Raw genomic sequence first — 24,362 nt, 5'->3', positions numbered from 1 at the left:
CTTCAACAAACAGTAATGCCGGATTTTGTTCTACGGCTTCACATTAATTGTGTTTCGCATTGTGTTCCACATTAATTGAGTTTCAACTTTCCTTTGCAGCAAATAAGTGTAAGTTTTATGCGTTGCATTCGGAAGTGTTGAAGCATCACCAATGACATAAAATTCTGTTGTTGCTGTCGTTTCTAAATTGTTGTGTATTTGAGTAATTTTGAAAACATGCTCGGCTCGTAGTTTTGGCTGAATAGAAAGTCTTTACTACTACTACTGTTTGGAAACTTTAGAAAACTCCAAATGTTTAACCAATGGTCAGTGCTCTGTGAGCTCTGAGCCGTTAACCACAGTTTGAGAGACCACAAGCACTTCTTTTCGTTGCCTTTCAACACCACCATACATCTGCATCATTTAATGGGATGTTGTAGAGAGCTACAAACCTTGTCTGCTTACTTTGTCAAGTTGAAGTCAAGAATGTGTAGTTTCTGTCGAGACTTATTTCAGCCACTTCAAACCCATGCTTTTTGTGCAGAAAGTGCTTTCCAAAGCACCATCTCTCCTATGCCAACTTTGTCATCCACTTGGCAACATCAGCTGTGATGACGCACCCACAATAATAGATCGCAAGCATTACCTTGACTGTGCCTCAACAGTGTTCATTTGAATAGTAAGATTACTTCAGATGAAAATTTTGGACGCTTTGAGAGCAGGGAACTCTCAGAGACTAGCTTGACTGACGTTACTGGAGTATTTTGTGACATAGCCATAAAGGGCGTCTCATGTTTTTTCCATCTTTGGAGCTTCGCAAATAGATTACCGATTTAGACTTCCACTAGGTGGAGTTGCACTACACAAAGCGGTCAGAAATAGAGTCTGAATTGCGACAAATTTTCCTCAATGCCCCTTCAAATTACAAACCAAGATACAAGACAGGCTGCTAGGCAAAAAGCGAAAACACCCGTGTAGATATTTTGGCGCACGTTCAAGATCCCCAGGAGGTCGGGATTATTCCGGAGGAGTCCTCCACTATGGCACACCTCATAGCCCAAGTGTAGCTTCGGAGCATTAAAGGAGCCTTGAAGACAAAACACAAGTTGGGTTTATTAGAAAGACTGCTTAGTCCCGATAACAATGATACCATTGTCATCGCAATCTTCGAACAAATAACGGAGAGATTAAAGAAAACGTGTGAAGCAGTCGCGACCCCCTAGCCAATTTCCCGCAACTTTTCTATGACGTCACGGAAACTTGTTTGTGCGATTGCCGGCCGCCTAACTGACCAGTCGCGAAGACACATGACTGGACCACTGTAATGGGGCATCTAGTTCCATTTCACCGCATCACTTGACTGCTAACGTGCTGTTAACGCACTGAAAATTATGTTTTTAGTGCTGACCCATACGACGTCACTCTTCTCCATAAGACGTCACTGTGGCGCGAAATTTGAAAGTTTTTAAATACTTCTTGCGTTTTTTTTTTTTTTTTCGTTAAAAAAACATCTTTTGTAGCTGTAATGGAGCTGAGTGAGATACTGAATCCTAGTTCTTGCAAATCACACGAAGTTGTATTTTCTCTTCATGGCTCCTTTAAACCAAAATGAATAAAAAAGGTTCCTCTCTACTACGTCTCAGGAGTGCACATCTAGGGGGGGGAGGGAGCAACAAAGGGTTGCTGTTGATAAGTTGCCTTCCCGTAGACGTTCGGCTGCAAGCTCGCGCCACAATAACTGCAGTGGGTTATGCTTCAAGCCCCCACAAGCATTTCATTATATAGGCCCACTGTCTAGCGGACGATTCAGTGCCAGATTCCGTCATGGGGAGAGCAAATGACACTTGAGGTCACGACAATGCCTGCACCCCCTGTGGGTTGGGAAAATATGCCCGCGTGGCATTCTTCCTTATCCGTGTTTAGACCACTGCATCAGGGAGAGGAAATAAACTTATTGCGAGGGTTGGGACAGTGTTTTACCCCGCCATTGGTTTATCCCAATCAGCGGTATTAGGCTGCAGTTATTCCAACCAATCAGCGAGCCTCTGTGCAATGCAGGTGCAACATTGTAATCTAGAGCACAACTGTGTAGAGGTTGATCACTAGACAGCAATGTTCTGTCGCCGACTTTGTTAATAACCCTTTGTACATCATTGCAAGTACAGTTTTTGCCATCTTATCCCGCCACCATTGCCTACTGGTCTCCTGCTCCATCGCCATCACTTCAGAGTACAAAAAACATAAGGTTCCTTCACCAAGAAACAAACCTCAAACCATCAACTAGGTGTTGCTCCTTTTCTGGAGATAAATCAATGAAGTTTTTGCTTTTCCGAGACTCCGTGTCATTCCTGGAAAGAAGAATGGCCCATCACTAGGATCTCACAACTGCAAGGTAAATGCACGACAAACTCGAGTCACCTCCCAATTTATCCAGTCTTTTCTGCCCGCACTGTAAACTTTGCTTTCTTTATAGTGTGTGCTGGAACATGCTGGAAGGCTGCCATCAAAACATGCAGTTTCAGCAATACTTCAGTCAGAGGTTTCATGGCAAAATATGTGATAGAATAACACTGGGCTGTCTTGGTATCAACTCACGTGCGTTTCTACACACCTCCAAGACCTAAACCTGTGAGCCGCCAAAACTTTAAAACTGGCAACTACAACTCAACAGGTGCTTCATTCGAAGTAGCAAGTCTGCTTTGCACATAGCCTTTCATGACACCACTTTGAATAGACACAAGGCACCTCTTGTATATGCATATGTGCTCAATGACTGCGTGCAAGTGTGTCACAGTTAAACCACAAGGTTCTACTAAAAGTAACCGTAGTCGGCACTGCGCTATACATTTTGTCCTGAAGTCTTGTTTTAAGTCACGCCCCAGTGAACTGTGAACTTCAGCCAAACTACACCTTAGTATGAATTTGTATTTTGATAGCTCTGCCTTTTGCTGCCAACACTGAGTGCCTAACTATAGGCTGCACGTACTCTACAGAAGGTGAATTGTGATAATTTTATTTGCGGGGCAGTGCGATATTTAAAATATTACCAGCGCTGCATCAACTCCCACACATAGGACACATACCGTATTTGCACGATTCTAGCGCGCCCTCAATTGTAACCCGCGGGTGGGTTAACGTAGGAAAATTTGAAAAAAATTACTTCACGCTGATTCTACCGCACACATTTCCAATTGGATTTTGGGAGGAGTTCGTGTTCATGTCAATGCTGCTGGCCTCTTTGAATCCGATTTTGTCTTCGAGCCAGATTCTAACGCGCGCACAAATATGACGGCTCATTTTGGCAAAAAAGGGTGTGTGTTATAATCGTGCAATTACGGTAGTGGGCAATAAATTCCAACCAACAACACTTTTGTATAAAAAAATTTATTTGGGATGCAAAAAAAAGGGAAGGCCTTGCATCCCTTCTGGAAATGCCTCCAAAAAAAAATAAAGAAGGGCCGAGTCTCATGCTCGCAGTGCAAACTAAGTGCTCACAAGTACAAAGGGCAAAAAAAAAAGAAGTAAGAAACGGGACTCGTAAAACAGACTCTCTACTACGGTGAGGGTGCCAGAGGCTCCGCACGATAGATGAACATCGACGGTGGAAAAAATGAACAACATTGGGGGGAAAGAAATAAATTAATGTACAACAATGTTCCGCGAATGCGGCAGAGTCTTGCTTTCCCTCCGCAGAGGAGGTACTTAGGAACACCACACATCGAACGCCGACTTTGGTACAAGGTAGAACGGCATGAATGGGGCTGTGACTTCTTCGGCACGGGAATATATAAAATTGGAGGAGAAAAGCGCGTTGGTACCTCGACGGCCTTCCGGCCAACAACATGTGACACTCGCCATTGTGGCTCACAACACGACGAGAAAAGAGAGAGAGCGAAAACGAGGCTCTCCGGAACAACCTGAAAACGACAACGAACAAAGAAGTTTCTGGCCGACGCCAACGCACCCTGGTGGCAAAGTCCGCTTGCCAAAACGTCGACGTCGACCCAACAATGTTTTTGAGTAATTAACACCACTGGCAACGCTCGACCAGCTTTAACAGTCATCGAAAAAAAAAAGTCTGCTAGAAAGACGTGCTCGCTTGAGCAAGGTGACCGCCGGCCGCGCGGTCAGAGTCCTCCGGGTCTTCCGCGCGGCGCCGCCGCGCCGACTCGCGTCGTCAGATGCGCGGCTGGTATGTCAGGGTCACGTGGAACGTGCGGACGTCCAGTTCGGTGCAGTCCTGCTCCGAGACGACTGCCGCGGGGTGGTGGTGTGGCGGCGGACCGTTCTCCTTGTCGCCAAGGAACCACTCCGAGCGCGTCCGCAGCCTCTGCGCTTGCTGGCGCTCTAGCGGGCAGGCCGCCGCGGAGCTGTCGCCGTCGTCGTCGGCGCGAAGCTCCGCCAGCGCCGGCGCTGACTGGTGGAGTCCCCAGCGCTGGGCTTCAGCTTGGAGCCACGAGCGCTCCGCCTCGAGCGACGTCTTTCGCGGGACGAGCGAGTCCGGTGGATAGCGAAAGGCGAAGATCCAGTCCTCCTCAACCCGGAGCACGCGCCCCGTGAGGCGCGCGTAGTACTCGTAGTTGTGCCTTCCGAACAGGTTGCTCACGCCGAAGTTGTCGATGAGGAAGCGGGTGGCGCGGCTGGCGGCGCGGAAGCGCGCCACGTCCTCCATGCGCGCGACCTTGCCCGTGCACGAGCGGAAGAAGGACGGCGCCACACTGACGCCGAGCGCCTCGGCCGTCATGCCCGTGCGGCCAAGGTCCGAAGCGACGAGGCGGAACGTGCCAAAGAGCAGTACAAGCAGCCGCTGCGCGGCCAGCGGAAGCCGCTCCAGGAGCTGCTGGACCCGCTCGCGCCGCTCTTCCAGGCCACCCGGCTGGTCCAGGACTGTGAGGAGCTCGCCTTCCAGCTCCGGGCCAAACACTCCGCCTGCGCGCAACCACCAAATCCACGGTTTTTTTTTTGCTCTGAGAGCATGTGTAGTGTAGTGAACTGGAGCCCGTTGGGGTGTACCGTATTTGCACGATTCTAACGTGCACCTTATTTTGCTAAATGTGGGTCTAAAATTTGTGTGCGCGTTACAATTGGACTCAAAAGCAAAGTCGGCCTCACAGTGAAATCCAACTCAATCCAATCCAGAACAATCCGCCAACATCAGATGAGTAAATCTTGGTGTAACTAAAATGTCTTCGAAAATAAGAAGTCATCTACGAGGTACAGGGGCCGTCAAAAGTAACTGGAACACGTTCTCGTAAATTTACAGGAATTTCTTCTACCAGAAACTGCCTGGCTGCGTTGGTGGGCATTTAAAGAAGCCCTCCCTAATAGAAAAAGGTTCCTGTAAACCAGCAATGGCTGTCATAAATCTAGTAAGACAAATATTCGGTGATACTATTCAGAAAACCTTGTTCCATTTACTTTAGACGGCACCTGTAAGTGGCTTAACGTAGTGTCATGTTTTTACGCATCTTCCGGGTAAAATCGGGGGCAAATTATATTTTTGATTTAACCTGCGCTACAATGGTGGGCGTGTTAGAATCGTGCAAATACGGTATTTGCCAATGACGTGCCAGGTGACTGGGCTTAACACGCGCAGTTTTTCGTCCATCACTTTATACACATTCAACCTCGGCATGTCATCGGAAAATTCACACATAGTTTGGAAACATCCATATATTATGGTGACGTTAAACCTTAAAGGGGAACGAAGGACTCGCACGCCAGAGAAGACAGAGGTAGAGGTGAACATTTTCTCGAAAGTATTCACTTTTTTTGTGAATCCAATCCAGAACAATCCGCCAACATCAGATGAGTAAATTTTGGTGTAACTAAAATGTCTTCGAAAATAAGATGTCATCTACCAGGTAAAGGGCCGTCAAAAGTAACTGGAACACGTTCTCGTAAATTTACAGGAATTTCTTCTACCAGAAACTGCCTGGCTGCATTGGTGAGCATTTAAAGAAGCCCTCCCTAATAGAAAAAGGTTACTGTAAACCAGCAATGGCTGTCATAAATCTAGTAAGACAAATATTCGGTGATACTATTCAGAAAACCTTGTTCCATTTACTTTAGACGGCACCTGTAAGTGGCTTAACGTAGTGTCATGTTTTTACGCATCTTCCGGGTAAAATCGGGGGCAAATTATATTTTTGAATTTCTGCAACTAAATTAACCTGCGCTACAATGGTGGGCGTGTTAGAATCGTGCAAATACGGTATTTGCCAATGACGTGCCAAGTGACTGGGCTTAACACGCGCAGTTTTTCGTCCATCACTTTATACACATTCAACCTCGGCATGTCATCGGCAAATTCACACATAGTTTGGAAACATCCATATATTATGGTGACGTTAAACCTTAAAGGGGAACGAAGGACTCGCACGCCAGAGAAGACGTAGAGGTGAACATTTTCTCGAAAATATTCACTTTTTTGTTTTCAGTTGAACTATTCTTTGGACATCCAGTTTTTCAGTCAAAAAACTCGAGTGAAAATTGTAACCAGATGCCACCTAAAAATGCATCGAACTTACTCGCGGCAACGTAAGAAAATCACAAAAATCCGCAGAAGGCAGTGTCATTTTAATTTGTGTATTCCAAGCCAGCAGCACTGTCCGTCGTCTGCAGTAACTCCTCAAATGGGTAGGTTTGGCCATGCCCTCTTACATGCACACTACAACAGGCTTGCTCGCCAAAGAAAAATACACAAAAGCATGCTTATGGGCCCCTACATACTGTCTGAATCGTGTGCCATCACAGAATGCTGTAATGTGTGCACCATTGCCTAATGCAGAGCCTGTTTGTTGCTTTTGTGTCGTGCTGCATTGCAAACCGAATTTCTCCATTGTTTCTTGGATTACCTGCACAATGAATCCTGCTGGAGAGCACGTCGACAAGATGTGAAAGTACCCAACCATATGCGAGTTTAATCGAAAGGAACGTAAAGTGTGTCAAAAGACGGCAGCAATGAAAAGCAACCAGACGGCCACTACGCCTAACCACATCACTAATGCGGTTACAACCATGACGTTGGTAGTGAGATCATTGATTATGAGGTTTAATGCGCTGATGCGACACTGGCGATGAGGCGCACCGTAGTGGAGGGCTCCGGATTAATTCTGACCACCTGGGGATCTTTAACGTGCGCCGAAATCGCAAACACATGGGCATTTTCGCTTTTCCCCTCCATCAGAAAAGTGGCCGCAGTGGCCAGGAATCAAACCCCCGTCCTTGGGTTCAGCAGCATAACGCCTTAGCCACTGAGCCACCGCAGTGGGTTAATGGGTTCGTGTTGAGATCAACTCTGCTGCAAATTTTATCAGCACTTCTCAGATAAAGGATAACGTTGCCCAAAAACAACAAAGCGCAGGTCAAGGGTTGTTATTCTTGTATAGCGCTGGGCAACACTGACCCGTTCATAGTACTTCTCGACGATGCAAGCAGCAAACAAATTATCAGTGTTCAGGAGCTAGCTGAAAGCCGCAAGGGAATGTCATAGACCTCTGTCCAGCCTGAAGGGGTTGGAAAGCAATAAAGAGCTGCTTGGACATATATCGGTTCTGATTCTTGCTATACTAAAAACCACCACATTTTGCGCCACAGTGACGTGTTATGAGCAAGGATGACGTCATACGGGCCAACAATAAAACATAATTTTCAGTGCATTAACTGCACGTTAGCATTCAAGTGATGCGGTCAAATGGAACTAGAGGCCCCATTACAGACGTCCAGTCATGTGTCGTCGCGACAGGTCAGTTAGGCGGTCGCCAATCGCACAAACAATGTTCCGTGACATCATAAAAAAGTTGCTGGAATTTGGCTAGGGAGTCGCGACAGTCGCTTCACACGTTTTCTTCAATATCTCCGTTATTGTTTCGAAGATTGCGATGATATTGGTATCACTGTTATCAGGACTAAGCAGTCTTTCTAATAAACCCAACTTGTATTTTGTCTTCATGGCTCCTTTAAAGAGCATTCCAAAAATACTGTATAGAAGCCTTCGCATTTTGAATACTTATCGAAAAGCTCTGAGCACTGAATCTCGCAAATAAGCTAGAAAGGATGAGTTACACGCAATTATCTGACCGATGCCCTGAGGGAAGTTGGTCTCTCTCTCCTCGTGTGTTGCAAACTTGTGGGGGATACAGCTTGAAATTATTCAGAGTGTCAGAGGCAGGCAAAATACCTGAATTACTGCAAATACTGAATTACTGAATTACCGCTGCTGCACTGCAGCAGCGAATTCTAGCACAGGCACTGCTGCCCCTCACAGTCGGACGACAGCGGCGCGAGTGCAGCAGACGTCAACGGCTCGAGTCCCTAAGCTGATGTCAGAGCCAGGGGGCGCCACTCAAACATCTCACCGCCAATAGCTTTACAACGGTAGCAAGCACATCCACGTAACCGGCAGCATTAACGCAGAGCCCGGCGAAAAAGTGTGCCAGCATGCCGTCACCCTCATTGCGGACAACGGATAACACCACCGCCGGAGAAATTAACTCTTTCGGGACCGCCGGAAAAAGTGATGAAAAAGGGAGGTCTCGGTACAAATTTTTTATTACATAAAGCAAAGGCACCATCCTGCCTCTGCATATACCAAAATGCAGCTAATTATATGTTCTTTCACATACAATACCAAGTTTTACTTCAACACTGACGATAGAACCATGAAAAAATCTTAAAGTAAGAACTTCGTAAAAAAACTACAGAAAAAGATAGAAAAAAGCGTAAATATAAAAATATTAAAAAAGAATAAAATTATTTCAGGATATACAAAATCTAACACAATGCTTTGTTTCTTCATCGCGAAAGTTTGATGCGGCTAGCTGTAACTGGTTTTTTGATTTGTGTGTTATCTCTTTGGCACTAGGGCCATGGCTACGTCGTTGCCCAGGTACACGCCGGGCTCTCGTCTCGGCGAAAACTTGATCCGTTTCTGCGCTGGTGGCAGGAGATCACCACCATAGGTAGTTAACACCCTAGCGAACAAATATAAACCAGCCAGAACATATTTCGAGTGCACATACCTACTCCAGAGCCAATTGAAACTGAAACCAACACCCACCTTTGAGCGCGATTTGATGTTCCAGGCTGATCGACACCCGAATCCTCACTCGAGCTGAAATCCGATCTCTAAAGCCGCATTCCGACTCTTCACTGCCACTCTCATCGTTAAAATCCACAGTAGAAGGCGAAGATATGCCAGACGAGACGAGGCGGATTTCTTATCGCGCTCGCGCGAGTATGACGCCATGTTTGTTTACATTCGAAACCACTGCCCGTCAGAATAAAATATCTGATGCGTTGCCGCCTGGTGATAAAAAAAGAAACTTCACAAAAGAGAAAACTCCAGTTTTCAAACTATCTTTTAGATGTCGCTAGGTGTTCCATCGAGCGAAAATTTGTATTCTGCAGGCTCGCGAAACCATCGATCATATGTGATCGATGGCCTATGGAGCGGTCCCGAAAGAGTTAAGGGGATTCTGATGATGTCAGACCGCTGACTGTGCTTTTCCCATTTCGCTACAGATGCCACGTCACCGCCACAACACACCACCTCCGTCCGCACTTTGTAAACGAAACACTTCACTCCTTTCAGAAAGGTAGCAATTTCCAAGTCGCTGTGGTGCGCGGCGAGGGCGACGAGGTCTGCATGGCGTTCCACTTCCTGCTTCACCTTGTACACTTACATCTCTGAACAAACTGCACAGTATGAAGCGTAAAAGGTCGACGAATAAGAAGCTGTACGCCCAAATATATATGATGAGTGTGCTGGTGTCTAAAATACCTCGCGCACCCAGTACATATCTACCCTGCGGCGGTAGTCGATGTCCGTCCGTCTATGCATCGCGTTGACATGAAAAAATTTTCATCTCCATCTTCTCTGTAGCTCACAATCTAATGCAGATATAAAAATCGCACGGAAATTGGCCGCTAAGACGACTCTAACAGTATGGCGAGTTTAATGTACATGTAGTTCACAACAAAATTATTATTGTGGAATTCCTGTCTGCTGTCAATACATAAGAGCGAATCCAACAGCCCCACATTTGTTTCCCAGAGTAAAACCTCCCAAGTTTTATACTGCTACTGAAGTAGGACGTATGCTCAACCGCAAATACCAAACGTTGTGTTTCGTGCATAGATGCGTCAACTGAAGTAAAACACACCACAGCTTCACTGCTCATTCTTCTTCACAGAGTGGAAGCGCTGATAAATTTGTTTTTCCTCCTTTGGTTTCGTTTACATGGTGCGTTCCCAGAGAAAATAAAATCAGTTACAGGTCAACACTTTGTTCGCCCTTTTATCTCTCGCCCCTGTCTTGATTGCTTGCGCTGTGCCTGACGACACCCAGACGCCAGGTAAGTTAAACTAACCCATCGCGGCGGCTCAGTGGCTAAGGTGTTGTGCTGCTGAGGTGTTGATCCCAAGGACGTGGGTTCAATCCCGGCTGTGGTAGCCACTTGTCAGATGAAGACGGAAAGTGGACACACCCATGTATTGAGATTTCGGGTCCCAGGTGGTTGAATTTAATCCAAAGTAGCCTCCACTATGGCACGCCCCATATCACAGGTGTAGCTGAACCTATTTAACTCTTTCCTTACGGTGCCATAGGGCATCGGACACAGAAATCCGATGATGGCAAACATCCTGCGAAAGCTAAAAACGGCACCTTGCGGACAAACTAACACCGTCTGGCGTATTTATTGCCAACTCTTTTTCCGATTTTATTATGTTTTGTTGACATTTCATCTGCAGAGAAAGCGCCGAGAATGAAATTTGAACCTGCAAGCAGCGAGTTCTGTGAAAATGGCGTCCGCTTCATGGCGCGCTTTGCAAAGGCGGACGGCTGTGGCAGGGAGGACTTCGGCAGCTGCTGCTGCTGATTTTTGTTACCCCAGCAGCAGTGATGACTCCACCAACAATGTGGATTCATTAGATTTTAGTTCTGATGAAGACACTCCCATTCAATGGCCTCAGATTTCAACATGTGCTGCCGGGTAGGCTTGCTTTTGACTTCGTGCTGTATTTATAAACAAAACCTGCCGCCTGTCTGACGACTGCGGTTTTACTTTGATGTGCATGGTCAGGACAGCATACGGCGGGGATATTTTGCCAAGTGCACCAGGCCATATCACGTTATCATCTTCAAAATAGCCTGGCGCTCGTGCCAGATTAGCGCTTTGGAGCGATGCACGATGCTTTTCAAGAGCGCTGTTTTTTTTTTCTTGTTTTGTACCACTGAACTGATAAGGATTTTGTGTGAGAACACAGAAAAGCATGCTTGGAGGCATATTTTAGAGAGACGAACTTAGCCTCAAGAGGCTTTGCAGAGTGGAACAGCCATCAATTCCACGAGGTTGACGGGCTCACAAAGATCCGAAATTTGGTCCACAGCATTGATTTACATATTGAATCATAGCCAAGGAACGTAGGAAAAATTTGTATATCTTAGTATTCCTGAAATAATTTTTAGGGTCCATACACACCTATATACGTTGTGTGTATACTTTATTTGTGCATTTTTTTTTTTCTGATTTTCTGGCCAATAAACTGCAAATAATTGTACATTTCACAAAACTGCTGTAATGTGTTTGGAAGAGCAATCTATAGAGAGAGAGAAGAGACTTTATTTACAGATCCTGCGTGGGGTTGCCAACCGGCCGCGCAGGGCTCGGGGCTTCCCTTCTAATGCCCTAGTCTATTAAAAGTCCTAGGGCACTGGGCCTAGATCTCGGGGTGTGCTCCTGGCAGGGCGTCCGGTACTGGGGTCCCACAGCACCCGGTAACCGGGTCCTTGGTCCCCTTTCTCTTCTGCCTAGCCAGGGCCTCCTCGAGCCGCTGGATCGCCCATCTCTGTGATGATGAGTCTATGGAGCGCAACCAGCGTTCCACTTGCTCGGGGTACGTGGCATCCAGGGACTGCCCGTCCCCATCGCGCACTTCACCGCCGCACTTCATGATGTGGCCGAGTGTCGCTAGTTCCCTTTCACAGACGCTACACACTGGGTCTGCGAACACCTCGGGGCAGATGTGGCGCGCCAACGCCGGGGTTAGCACGCATTCCACTTGCATCTGACGAAGCATCACCGACTCCGCACGGGATAGTTCGTGGTGCGGGGCCGGGTATTCCCTCCTCTCGCCCCTGAATCGCTTCAGGATCTCTCCGTAGTCCGTCAGGGGCTCGAGGTCTTCCTCGGCGTTGGTTTCGCCTGCATCCGCGGAGAGGCTGGTGCTGGCGTCCCGGCATCTGACGAGTTCACGGGCCGCCGCGTCCGCCTCCTCGTTGTGGTTGTCGACGCTCGGCAGCTCCCCCATGTGTGCGGGGAACCACTTGATAACGGTAGTCGGGCTAGCGGGGGTGCTCCCTGCAGCCCGCGAGGCCCTGGAGAGCCCCACAAGCCGCTCGGCATCCCGCCAGACCGTGCTCCTGGCGAAATTCTTTACCGCCGTCTGTGAGTCACTTAGCACCGTGCGGGTGCCCGGTACCCCCATCGCCAGGCCTATCGCCGCCTCCTCTGTTTGGCCGGGCGTACTGGCCCGCACGGTGCCTGCGTTGAGTAGATCCCCCGTAGATGCATGCCTGGACGACTGCGACCGCGTAGGCGTCTCTCCTTCCAGGGTACTTGGCTACGTCCACGTACGCAGCGCCCCCGTCGTGTTGGTATTGCCTGGCCAGAGCTGCCGCCCTCGCCCTGCGTCGGTCCAGGTCCCTCTCCGGGTCCATGTTCTTGGGCAGCGGGAACACAATGATGCCCCTCGCCGCCTCGTCGCTCAGGGGGACTTGCTCTTCTAGCACCCCGTCGCTGCTTGCTCGATCTCCCGGTGGCTTGAGCCCCGCGCGGTCGAGGACTCTCCTGCCCGTTGTCGTGCCGTTCAGCCGGGTCAGCTGCGATATTCGTTGGGCCTCGCTGATCTCCGAGAGCGTGTTATGTACTCCCAGAGACAGCAAGGCCGACGTTCTCGTACTGGGTAGTAGGCCCAGGGCACTCTTGTAGGCCTTTCTGATGGCGGCGTCGATCTTGCCTTCTTCCGCCTTGGTCCAGCGGTGGAAGGCTCCCGCGTATGTTGCTTGGCTAACGACGAAGGCCTGCAGCAAACGCAGGAGCCCCCTCTCGTTCATGCCTCGGTGTCTTGTCGACACCCGCTTCACGAGGCGGGTGGCGATCCCGATCTTTGTCACGATGTTCTTCAGAGCCGTGGTGTTCGTCTGGACCCCGTCCACGAACATCCCCAGGATCCTCAGCCCGGGCACGTGCGGGATCGGTGCACCGTCGCTCGTCCGCACCACGATGCTCCTTGCGGCCTCCTGGCTTGCCGCCTTCCGGTGCCTCCCCGGGGGCGGCAGGATGAGAAGCTGCGATTTTTGCGGCGAGCACCGCAGGCCCGTGCTCGAGAGCGCGGACTCCACGGCGTCCACCGCGGCTTGGAGATTCGACTCGATCTCCCCGTTGCTGCCGCCCGTGACCCAGATGGTGACGTCGTCGGCGTATAGGCAGTGTCGGACCCCCGGGTTCAGCGTCTCCAGGCGCCTCGCCACCTCGATCATGACGATGTTGAAGAGAAGTGGCGAGATGACCGAACCCTGCGGGGTCCCGACACTGCCCAGCTTCCGCTCCTCCAGCTTCTTGCCTCCCACTTCCAGCCGGGCCGTGCGGTCCGACAGGAAGGCTCGAACGTAGTTGTAGGACCTCGCCCCCAGGCCCAGGCGGGAGACCTGCTCCAGGATCGCCGAGTGCCTCACGTTGTCGAAGGCGCCCTGCAGGTCCAAGCCCAGGATTGCCCGGTTGTCCTTCCCGGGCAGCCCGCCCGGAGGGTCGAGGATCTCCCTCTGGATCAGCAACATGGCGTCCTGGGTCGCCAGGCGTGCCCGGAACCCGAGCATGGAGTCCGGGTAGATGCCGTGTCGCTCCAGGTAGTCGTTCCACCGGGTGTTGAGTACGTGCTCCAGCACCTTGCCCACACAGGACGTGAGCGAGATGGGGCGCAGGCCCTCTATTCCCGGTGGCTTGTTAGGTTTGGGTAGCAGGATCGTCTTCGACGTTCTCCACGCTTTCGGTAGAGTGCCGCTCCTCCAGCACTCGTTGTAGTACTTTGTTAGCGCCGCAATCGCCGAGTCGTTCAGGTTGCGGAGCGTCTTGTTGGAGATCTTGTCCGGCCCTGCGGCCGAACGGCAGTTGAGGTTCTGCGTTGCGAGCCTCACCTCCCACTCTTCGATATCTCTGTCCAAGTGGGAGTTGGGCCGCCCCTCGTAGTCTCGGTGGTCTTCCCTGCTGGTCTCTGGTAGGTAACGGTCGTTGAGACGTTTGTGCATCTCTTCTTCCCCCATCTGGCGCGCCGTGGTGTGGAGGATTTGCGCCATTCGGGTGTGTTGGAACTCGTGGCTCTTGGTTTCGTCCATCAGTTGTCTGAGGATCTTCCAGGGGCCGCTGCGGTGTAGTTGTCCGTCGACCTGGTTACATAGGGCGAACCACTGTTGGGCGCAGAGTTGCTTGCTGTACCGCTCGATCTCGCGGCCCAGCTCGGCTATCTTCTTACGAAGCTTTCTGTTGTGTCGTTGTCTTCGCCATCGCCGCTGAAGCGATCGTCTGGCGTCGAGGAGGTGTGCGAGCCTCGAGTCCATCGTTGCGATGTCTCCGGTAGCTTCCACCTCTTTCGTGGCTTTGTTCGTGGCTTCTTTTAACCTCGCGGACCATTCGTCTATGTCGGCTATTTCGCCCAGCTCGGACTTTCTGAACTCATCCCAGTTTACGAGTCTGTGCCTCTTTAAATTGTCCCTGCTCTGGTCCCCGTTCGTGTGGGCCAGCGGGATCTCTATTTCGATTATAAAGTGATCGCTGCCCAGGTTGATCCCGGTGTTTCTCCACCTCGCGGTACCACCGCTGGGTAGCAACGCGAAGGCAAGATCCGGGTTCGTATCCCGGGCAGTGGACGTCCCTATTCTTGATGGCTGTGCTGGGTTCGTTAGTAGCGTGAAACCCGCTTCGGCGGCGTCTTCTAACAGGTCTTTCCCTTTTGCTGTGGTTACCGTGTATAGGCGACAATTTCGTGCATAGCAAGGCTAAATGTGTCCACTAGCTCAAGAGAGAAAAACGTGGTCCTCCGTAGAAGCGCGCCTCAGAAGAGGATTCAAGAGTAACAGATTTCGCTTTTGTGCAAGGACACAGAAGGTTGGCTAACACAAGTTTAGCAATTTTTTTATATGAAAAAAACTATAATGGCAAACTGTTCGCATGGCGACGCAGTGAAACATCCCCCTCGCGAGGGGCACGATCAAATGCAGAGCATTTCTGGGGGCGCACGACGTTAAGTAGTTTGCGTTACGTTAATGTTGTTGCACTTGTGGCAACTGCTGACGAGAGAGCGCTCGTCAGCAGTAATTTGAATGAGTCAAGGATATAAGGCGCGTTCGTAGCCTCCCATTCTGTGTCGGCTTTGTGGCGCAGTGGGTAGAGCACCATGTACATTGCGTTCCGCCCGCAGGGTCAAGGGATCGAAACCAGGCGCCGGATAGCATTTTTTTTATATAGTGTAGGGGGAGGGGTGCGGACTATGACTACGGACGTCAACGCGGGTGACATCGTGAGTTACTGAAATGCTCTGCATTTAAAAAATAGTTTTGTGGAAGCACTCAAAATCGGCCGTTTTCTGCAGCACCCCTAAAATTCGAGAATTTGAAAAACTGAACTCTTCAGCACAGATGCGAGACAGTGGACTGAGGGAAACCACAACGCACCGGGCAGCTTCCGGAGGAAGCGCTTGAGGACGGAGGCCATGGTGTGCACGGAGAAGTTGTCCAGGTTCACCAGCCTGCCCTGGTGCAGGAAGTGCGCCAGCTTGCGCGCATTCCCCTGGTGGCCCGGCGCCCGGAAAACGTCCTTCTTGCGGGGCGCCTCCTGAGCGGGGGCGACACCGGGGTAGGGCAAGGGCGACACCGGGGGAGAGTCAGTGTCGGCGTACGTATGATCCACGTTTCAAACGAGCAATACAGGGGTGCTTTCATGCGAAGGAAGCGTGCGTGCTGGCAAGACCAGAGCAGTGGTACCTTGTTGAGGCGCAGCATGAGCACGAGCAGGGGTGCGGGTAGGTCGCCACTGTCTTTGCAGAGCTGCTCCAGGGGCACCCCAAACTTGACCCGCTCCAGCCGGGAGGAGGGCCCCGCCTGGCCGCCCCCGCACGAGGACACCGCCTGACCAAGGCTTGTGGCCCCCCGGTGCACCCGGCGCGCCCACGTCGACATCCTGGTGGCTACCTAGCCTGCGCTCGTGGTCGGACACATTCTTTGTGGCATTTCAACAAGAAACCACTCCATGCGAGCAGAAACATTGCGTTTCATACTGATGTGTACCATGGGGAAATCTGACGCTAGTGCGTAAGCGAGCCGCGCCTCAGCGAGAATGCCATTAGTACTGTTCCACTTTCGTTGCAATGGATCTTAAAGGCCAACTGCACTCAAAATTTCGACCTCACAAAAACCCTATTATCGTACAGTCTGCGTAAAAAGAAAGCAACATGCAAAATACCACAGCTGAAATACGCACGTGGACGCGGCAAGCGGCCAGCAAAAGTCGGTGATTTTGAAACCGAAAGCGAGGAGAGCGCGGCCATTGTAGTGACGTTGCAGCCGTCCAGTGAGCGGCCGGACAATCACCAGCTCGGGAGAAAAGCCTGCACGCAAGCTCTACGCGCGCACGGGGCAGCAAACGCGTGAAGCGTGCGCGCAGAGCTCGACCGGTTCTCCAGCTGCATGGCTGGCGAGAGGAAGAAGCCCCCGTCAGCTGGAACATCACAGGTGCGTCATGGATGTTTGCGTAATCCGCCGGCAGGTGCAGTGTGGTCTGCGGTGGAGCTTTTTTAAACGCTTCTGACTGATTAACGAGGCGTTTCACGGGGCTACCACTTGTGTCCCAGCTGATTTGGGGGTAAAGTTACTTCGCATTAAAAATAAATTTGGTCGAGCTGAAATTTGAGTGCAGTTGGCCTTTAAAGCAGGCTGAAAAGTTGTCTGCGGCAGTAAAAAAGCACAATATTGTTGCAAAAGATTATTTAAAGCTGTTTTATCAATCAAAAGGTGAGCTCCTGAAGATTTACTTCTCGTGGATTTTTTTATAAATGCCACGCAAGACTAACAAGAAAGAAAGGTTACCCAGTTTTGCTGGTTTTTGGCTTCATGAGTGAGAAGAAGCCGTGTGACTAGCCAAGCCAAGTAAGAAAGGAATGTTGCAAGCTGCTATGACGGCACCCAGGACAGCACGCATTTGCAACGATACAGATTCCCCTCCATACTCGGGGACAACTCAACAATGATAACAGAAGGTGCCCCTTGGCTTCATCACTGTAGCAGGTTTGGTGTTCCTCCGAGCATCGTAAAGATAGCACTACTGTGGGTCTTTTGGACATGACACAAGTCGTTTCCATGATTTCTCACACATTATCTGCATGTAAACTACTCCAGCGACAACAAAAAACTAGGTGTGAAAATAAGACGATATCCTTCATTAGGCGCAATCTCATTTTAAAAGGGGCCACACAGACAAAACAAAAGTCTGGTTTATTCGAAAGATTGCCTCGTTAGAACCATACTGTCACCACTTTTTAACGCACACTTCGCTCAAATAAGCTATATAAGGCGGAAAACAGGGAATGGCCATGCGACCCACTAGCCCATTTCCCACAACAGAACCTATGATGCCATATGTGCCCTGCTGTGCGATTGGCTGAAGCCGGCAAAACCAAATGCAAAGTAGGCAGGGCTTATAAGCTTGCCGGAGGAGCTATTTGCGCTTAAATGTAATGCATATTCATTTTACAGCAGTAAGAATGGTGCGGTAAACAATGAAAGTTACGAAAATACACGTAAACATAGAAGTACCTATGCGCACTGCTGTTGGACTGGGCGCACTATGCTTGTTTTAGCTGCACAGCAGTCCACCGCTTTGGAGTTGTCTTACACGACACTGGCCGATTGGCGTAAGCGACGCTGTCTTACGTGACCCTGTTTGTCGAGGATACCCCATGTTTCACGACACGGTTACTTTCTACGGTAATAAAAACAAGCCAGATGCAAATATGGTCAAAAACAAAGCAACAGCAGAAAACAGTCCATGGATACGTATGGTAACGCTATCTGGGAGGTCTGATGGCAAGCAAGGTTGCAGAGCCGAATGACACACTGGAATTTTGTTTGAAAACTCGCACTTATGACTTCATTGCTGACGTCCCGAAAACACACGATTTGGCGGGAGAACCAGAATTCTAACCTAAATTGATTAATTTCTCTGTGAATACGGCATCATTTGCGGCCAGACAAACACTGGGGCAACTAAAAACACGAAATCTTGTGTAAACAAACTTGTATTTTGTCTGCATGGCCCCTTTAAAGTGCACGCGCATTGACATCCGGGTCTGTCACTTCGGTGGAGTGATACACTACATGAGCTATTGCCGTTGTTAACTTGTACCTAAGTATAGTATATATTAGTATGAACTGCATGAGCAGGAAGGAGTCATCAGCTATACTTCGATCACGCACATCATCATCAGCAGTGGACATTACAAAGCGTCAACTGGAAGAATGGGAATGACGCCTCATTAGAGCGAGAAAAGGTGACAACAAACAAAACTCTTGGGGCTAGAATGCCCAGGTGATTATATACACTCAGGAGTGTCCCCCTGTTACAAAGCAGCAGCAACCAGACCATCATCATCACCATCCTCATAAAGAGACGATGTGCCCAGTGACGAGCACTATCATCATTATGACACAGCACACTCATTATGTAGGCACGCACCACCACCACAGAAATCGTCGTGCAAACAGCGTCTCATTGCCTAATGCCCAACCTTCGCGTTAAAATGAAAACTTGCCCTCGCTGCCCTTCAGTACAAATGCCCTTTTTTGCCATTCTTATTCATAATCATCATCATCACCAGCCTGTCTACACCCACTGCAGGGCACAGGCCTCTCCCATAGATCGCCATTTACCGCAGTCCTGTGCTAACTGCGACCAATTTATCAACGCAAACTTCTTGACCTCATCTGCCCATTTAATCTTCTGCCACACCCTGCCACACTAGCCTTCTTGAGGGATCCACTCTGTTGCCCTTCATGGCCGACGGTTATCTTGCCTTCCACACCTATTTCTTCCTCTTAATTTTTACTAATACGTCCTCAACAAATGTTTGTTCCCTGACCCACTCCGCTCTCTTCTTGTCCCTTAATGTTACACCTATCATCTTCCGTTCCATTGCTCGCTGAGTCGTTCTCAATTAAAGTTGAACCTTCTAGTGAGCCTCCAAGGTTCTGCCCCGTAGGTTGCAGCTGTCATACACTTTCTTCTTCAGGGACAATTCTTATTATAATGCATTATCAAGTGTCCCGCATATGTTTGCACGAAGCTGAAAAATCAAGCAATGATTTGATTACCCTTGCACACTATTTAGATGTTATGCTGCCTCATTTGCACTGAAGCTTTTCTGGCTGCTTTTGTAGGAAGTCAAGAAGTGGGCAGCATTGTGTGTTTGCTCAACGAAAATTTAACTGCTATTCAATTCTCGCTCACGTGTGGAGACGTAGCCCCGTTGCAGGACTTGCATGTATTGTCAAAGCAAAACCAAAAAAAGCATGCTTTTCCCGAGACACACTTTGCACACATTCACATTGTTGACTTTCGGGCAAAGTAAACACAACAGGTAGTTTTGCTTATGTTAAGTACAGACTGCACCCATTGAATAAACTATTTTTTTTCCAGCCTAGTCAGTACCTTAAGTGGCAGGGTTATGTTTTCGAGTACTCTAAGTGACTTAACATAAGCCATTACCTCATCTCCGGTAAGTTCCGGGAATTCAAGACTGGCCAACATTATCGGTTCAACAGCAAACATTCTGGAGCACTCTTTTATGCCAATATCAATGCAAATTAGTGCAAGCAACCTTCCACAGCTCTGCAAGTTAGGCATTTGTCTAACCACACTGTTGAAGGACTACACGTAAGAATGAACACCTGCTGAAAAATGTTGATTCTAAACAAGCAAGATGTTTTCAAAAGAGTAGCAGCTTTGCATACCACGTTCTGAAAGTTCTATATATGGTTTGCTTCGAACTTCACAGTTTCAAGCATTAATGCTAGATACCATCTTTTTATTTCAATTGTCTGTAGTTTTCCCATCCACATCGAAAGGTTACTCGGTGTTTAATTTTTAAATAAGACCAGAAAAATCTTCATCAACAAAAAAAGAGGGCGACATGATGAGTGCTCTTTCTCTTAATCACTGTTTTTTCTTTTTCCACCCTTAATTTTTTTAAATGCAATGTTCCAACTTGCCAAACAATGTGTTTTACTGAAGTTCTTCATATTATACTTCAAGAATTCAGTAATAAAAAGAAATAAACTGCAGGCAAAAATATTTGGCAAAACAAAAACGTTTTGGCTCCCACACAGAACGTCTCCAATGCCAGAGCTTAGCCCTTTGCGACACGCATTAGGATATGCAGCCATAAGAAAAAGCTGTAACTGTCTGTGTATGCTTTTGATAACCAAAATTTCACTCAAAAACCATGAACAACTCGATCTCATAAGCAGTCAATAAATTATGTCGTGTCCTAATCGTAAACACGCTATCGTAAACGTGACCACCGTTTCTTAACCAGTGATACAATAGAAAACATACACACATTATTGTGATCTGTAGCACTTTCAGTCTTGCTTTAAGAAACGTTTTAACTAGACAAAAAAAAGGTAACACCAAGAGCACCTACTCGACGCACCGAGAATTCAGCGTGTCAAGTAGGTCTTCTTGAACCCCACTCGAACCGCTCGGCCAGCATTTGTATTTCCCACCTTAAAGCGGGAAATGCGAATGCTGTCCGAGTGGTTCAAGTGGGGACGACGACAATTGTAACTCACAAAAATGCTCTCAAAAGTCACATGCACAATGGTACACACCATGTCGCAAAGGGTTAAACGTCTTCATTTCAGTAAAACATTTTAGTTAGTGCCTTTATTCCCTTCTTTTATGCTTCTAGTATGAGCCATCCTGACGAGACAGGCTTCCTTAAAACCACTGATTTCATTCAACAATTTAACAAAGTGCACAAAACAATATGGAACATGCAGACGTAAAAATAGGTCAACAGAGACAAGCGTTTCCAGGCTTTGTTCCCTAAACAAAAAATTCCGCGCACAAAAAATATTTCTGAACTTCAGCACTAGCTTAATACAGGAAATGCCAAGCTCACGAACAAAAAGGCTCGTTACAATTAATCAAAAGGTGCGTTTGAGTGGCAGCTTTTTACAATACAGTCGTTTTTTACTCATTTCTTCCCACACCTGCCTTTTTTTTCAAGGATGTGCCAATCTTTTGCAGCTGCAATGCGTACAACTAACATTCTTTGTTCCGCAAACAAATGATTGAGTGTTTGATCGGTTTAGATTGGGTTTGCGTCGCATACATTGTCTACCGCAGTACCAATTCAAACGCTTTGTCGCAAGGCGGCCTTCGGTAGCTAGCGCAACGCGCTACACAAAGCAATTGTCGGACCGAAATGGGTCAACGCAGTCAGAAGTGACACAAGGGGCGTTGGATCGCTTACACTGCTGTTAACTATTAGCTCCAGCCACCCCACAGTTCAAACCGATCGCTATGCTGGCGTGAGCTGCATTTCTGTACATCAGACAACCTCCGTAGTTGACACTTACTGGACCGTGACGAACGGCTGTCACGAACACCTAGCGTTGACAAGGGCTCCTTTAAAACGCCACACCGCCAGCCTCAACCACTATACAGATTAACAAATACCCCAGACAGGCAGAAACACAAATTAAATTCCAATTAAATCACTAAACGCGAACCGCACATACGTGAGGGCTCATCCCAAGCAGGTCAACACATCGGCGGAAGCATCCGCACATGGCTTGTGTTGTTCCCCCAACTTCAGCGCAGTCCGACCGATAGCGGTGCTCGCTGAAGTCGCCTTTGATATCGCATTTCAAAGCTATCTAACCCGGAAACGTACAGATACGAGGTGACTCTAAAACGCACCAAGCTTGCCAAACTGGAGTGACGGAAATAGGCCGACGCAGCTGTATCCGTACGCAAAAGACAGTGCGTCGAGTGTTTGTGGAACAATACGGGAGCCAGTGAAGTTGTTCCGTTCGTCTAATCATGAGCACCCCGAAGCAATGTTTATAAATTCAGCAGCGATTGTTGTGGGAGCACAAAGCTTGCATGCGTGGTTTTTTTAACGGCGAACTCACCTGCCTTCCTCAACCGGGTTGACAGTCCCTGTGCATTTTGGCTAATGCGCGCATCGGCGAATACAGTTTTGCGCTCATGCAGTCGTCGCGTGCTACAGCAGCCGTCCGGCCACCGCGCCGGACGTGAGAATTTCACAATGCGAAAACCGTTATCGCGACTTTGACGCTGACAACGATATGAAGCGAGCAAAGCGAGCAGCCATTGGCGTGTCACGTGACACTTTGTGTTGCCAGTTGATCCGCCCAGCGTGGAAGATGAGCAGAAGACGGGGGCGGGATTTTGCGGAACACTGCGGTTGAAAATTGATTGTACAGAAGGTAGTGAGTTTTGTTCTGGATCCATTCACTACGCTTGGGAAAAAAAATATCCAAAAGGAACTGTTTTCTGGCAGGCGTTGCCGAACTTGAGCCCACCCAAGGAAGCTTTTACCATCCTTCATGTTCCACCGGCTTTGCTCCCAATTTAATTAGGAGAAAGAGTTGCGTAACTGTGTGCATTTTTAAAGCTGTACCGGCAACAAAGATAGTACGTAAATTTGTGTATGCGTGTGTGCACAAACAAAATTTTATGGTTACTGGTTCTAGGGTTAGCGACTGGAGCGCCACATTATCGCCTGGCGGTTGCCGCGGTGTGCAAAGAAAACCCGCGTCGGGAAACCCGAGTTCGAGCCGTGACCGGCGCGTTTCCGCTGGAAATAGAACACCGTGCTAGCACCCGTCGTGCTGTGCTCCGATCGCCCTGATCAAGCACGTGATTTGCCCGACGCCGCTGCTCCACAAATGCCGTGAGAGGTGTTGACCGGATCTATAACCGCCATGGAAGCAGTTCCCGAAAGCGTGAGCCCCGAGCAACGAATGGTGTGCGCCGTCATCCCACCGCTCGACGGCAAGCACCACAAGGGTCAGTCCGGCCGCATCGGAATCCTGGGCGGTTCAGCCGACTTCACCGGTGCGCCCTTCTTCGCCGGCATGGCCGCTCTCCGCACGGGCGCCGACCTCGCCTACGTCCTGTGCCCGGCTTGCGCCGCACCCGCCATCAAGTCGTACAGCCCCGAGCTCATGGTGATGCCGTTCCCCGACACCGGTGGACCCGACGCCGCCGTGAAGCGCGTCTGCGAGCTGTTACCGCGACTACACGCGCTCGTCGTCGGTCCAGGACTGGGCCGCGCTGACAGCGCTCGCGCAGTCCTGGAGCCCGTGGTAGCTAAAGCACGGATGCTCTCGCTACCGCTAGTCTTCGACGCAGACGCTCTTTACTTCGTCGCTCAAAACCCGGAGTTGGTCCGGGGCTACACTAGGGCTCTTCTTACACCGAACGCTGCCGAGTTGCAGAGGCTGAGCGTCGCCGTGCTGGGCTCCAAGTGGACGTCGACGGACCGGGCTGATACGGTGGGTCAGCTGGCCCGCGCCCTCGGCAACGTCACTGTTCTGGCCAAGGGACCTGAAGACGTTATTTCTGACGGTAGCACGGTCCAGCTGTGTCGCGAGCAGGGTAGCCCGAGGAGATGCGGCGGACAGGGGGATGTACTGAGTGGCGCGGCGGCCACCTTGCTGCATTGGAGTTGCTCTGCCGACAGGCCTTCTGGAGACGTCGCCTCTCAGATCCCGCCGGTTCCCCTGGCCGCTCTGGGGGCCGCCATGTTGACGCGCCGTTGCAGCCGGCTGGCATTCCGGAAGATGGCCCGTGGCACGCTCACGACAGACTTGCTGGCGGAGGTGCGCACGGCATTCTCGTCGTTGTTCCCTGTCGACTGAGAGACTTGAGAAGTGGTCGTCTGGGGTTGTTGCTGGTGGGTGGGTCTTAAGGAAATTTTAAGGTCGTTTCAGAGTACAGTTTATTTCCAAATAAATATATATGTGCGACGAAACTGTCGGTTTGGTGGATGGTCTTGATTGTTCACGAGTACTATTGGGGGAATTGTATAAAACTTAGGTGCCAGTACTTCAGCACAACTTAAAGATCTCCACAAGGTATAATTCAAAGCCCTTAGCTAAATTCCAGGTGTATCTTCAGCACATAAAACCACCAAAATGATTGCACAACTCGTCCAAGTTGTTTATTTCTCATTGGCACTTTGGTTCCATGACACACAAGTGCTATTAAATCAAGGTGCAGGTGGTTTCTGGGTGG

General features: G+C 49.4%; 2 protein-coding genes across 2 annotated transcripts; one reads left to right on the top strand and one right to left on the bottom strand.

Annotated features, from left to right (window-relative positions):
• Positions 1–3,328: 3,328 nt before the first annotated feature.
• Positions 3,329–22,553, bottom strand: LOC144144262 (rho GTPase-activating protein 20-like). Its single transcript, XM_077675630.1, has 4 exons — positions 22,232–22,553; positions 16,022–16,233; positions 15,713–15,872; positions 3,329–4,908 (listed from the first exon to the last, which is right to left on the bottom strand). The coding sequence occupies exons 2-4, from the start codon at positions 16,214–16,216 to the stop codon at positions 4,157–4,159; spliced, it is 1,107 nt and encodes a 368-aa protein (XP_077531756.1). The 5' UTR covers positions 16,217–16,233; positions 22,232–22,553; the 3' UTR covers positions 3,329–4,156.
• A 297-nt stretch (positions 22,554–22,850) lies between these two features.
• LOC144144263 (ATP-dependent (S)-NAD(P)H-hydrate dehydratase-like) lies at positions 22,851–24,102 on the top strand. The gene has a single exon (XM_077675631.1). The coding sequence runs from the start codon at positions 23,048–23,050 to the stop codon at positions 23,984–23,986; it is 939 nt and encodes a 312-aa protein (XP_077531757.1). The 5' UTR covers positions 22,851–23,047; the 3' UTR covers positions 23,987–24,102.
• Positions 24,103–24,362: the final 260 nt, after the last annotated feature.

This window comes from Haemaphysalis longicornis, unplaced genomic scaffold (genome assembly GCF_048455015.1).
Source record: "Haemaphysalis longicornis isolate Haplotype H1 unplaced genomic scaffold, Haemaphysalis longicornis Haplotype H1 scaffold_67, whole genome shotgun sequence".
Lineage (NCBI taxonomy): Eukaryota > Metazoa > Arthropoda > Arachnida > Ixodida > Ixodidae > Haemaphysalis > Haemaphysalis longicornis.
Note: the sequence above shows the minus strand (reverse complement) of the source record. Positions and strands in the feature narration are given on the sequence as shown.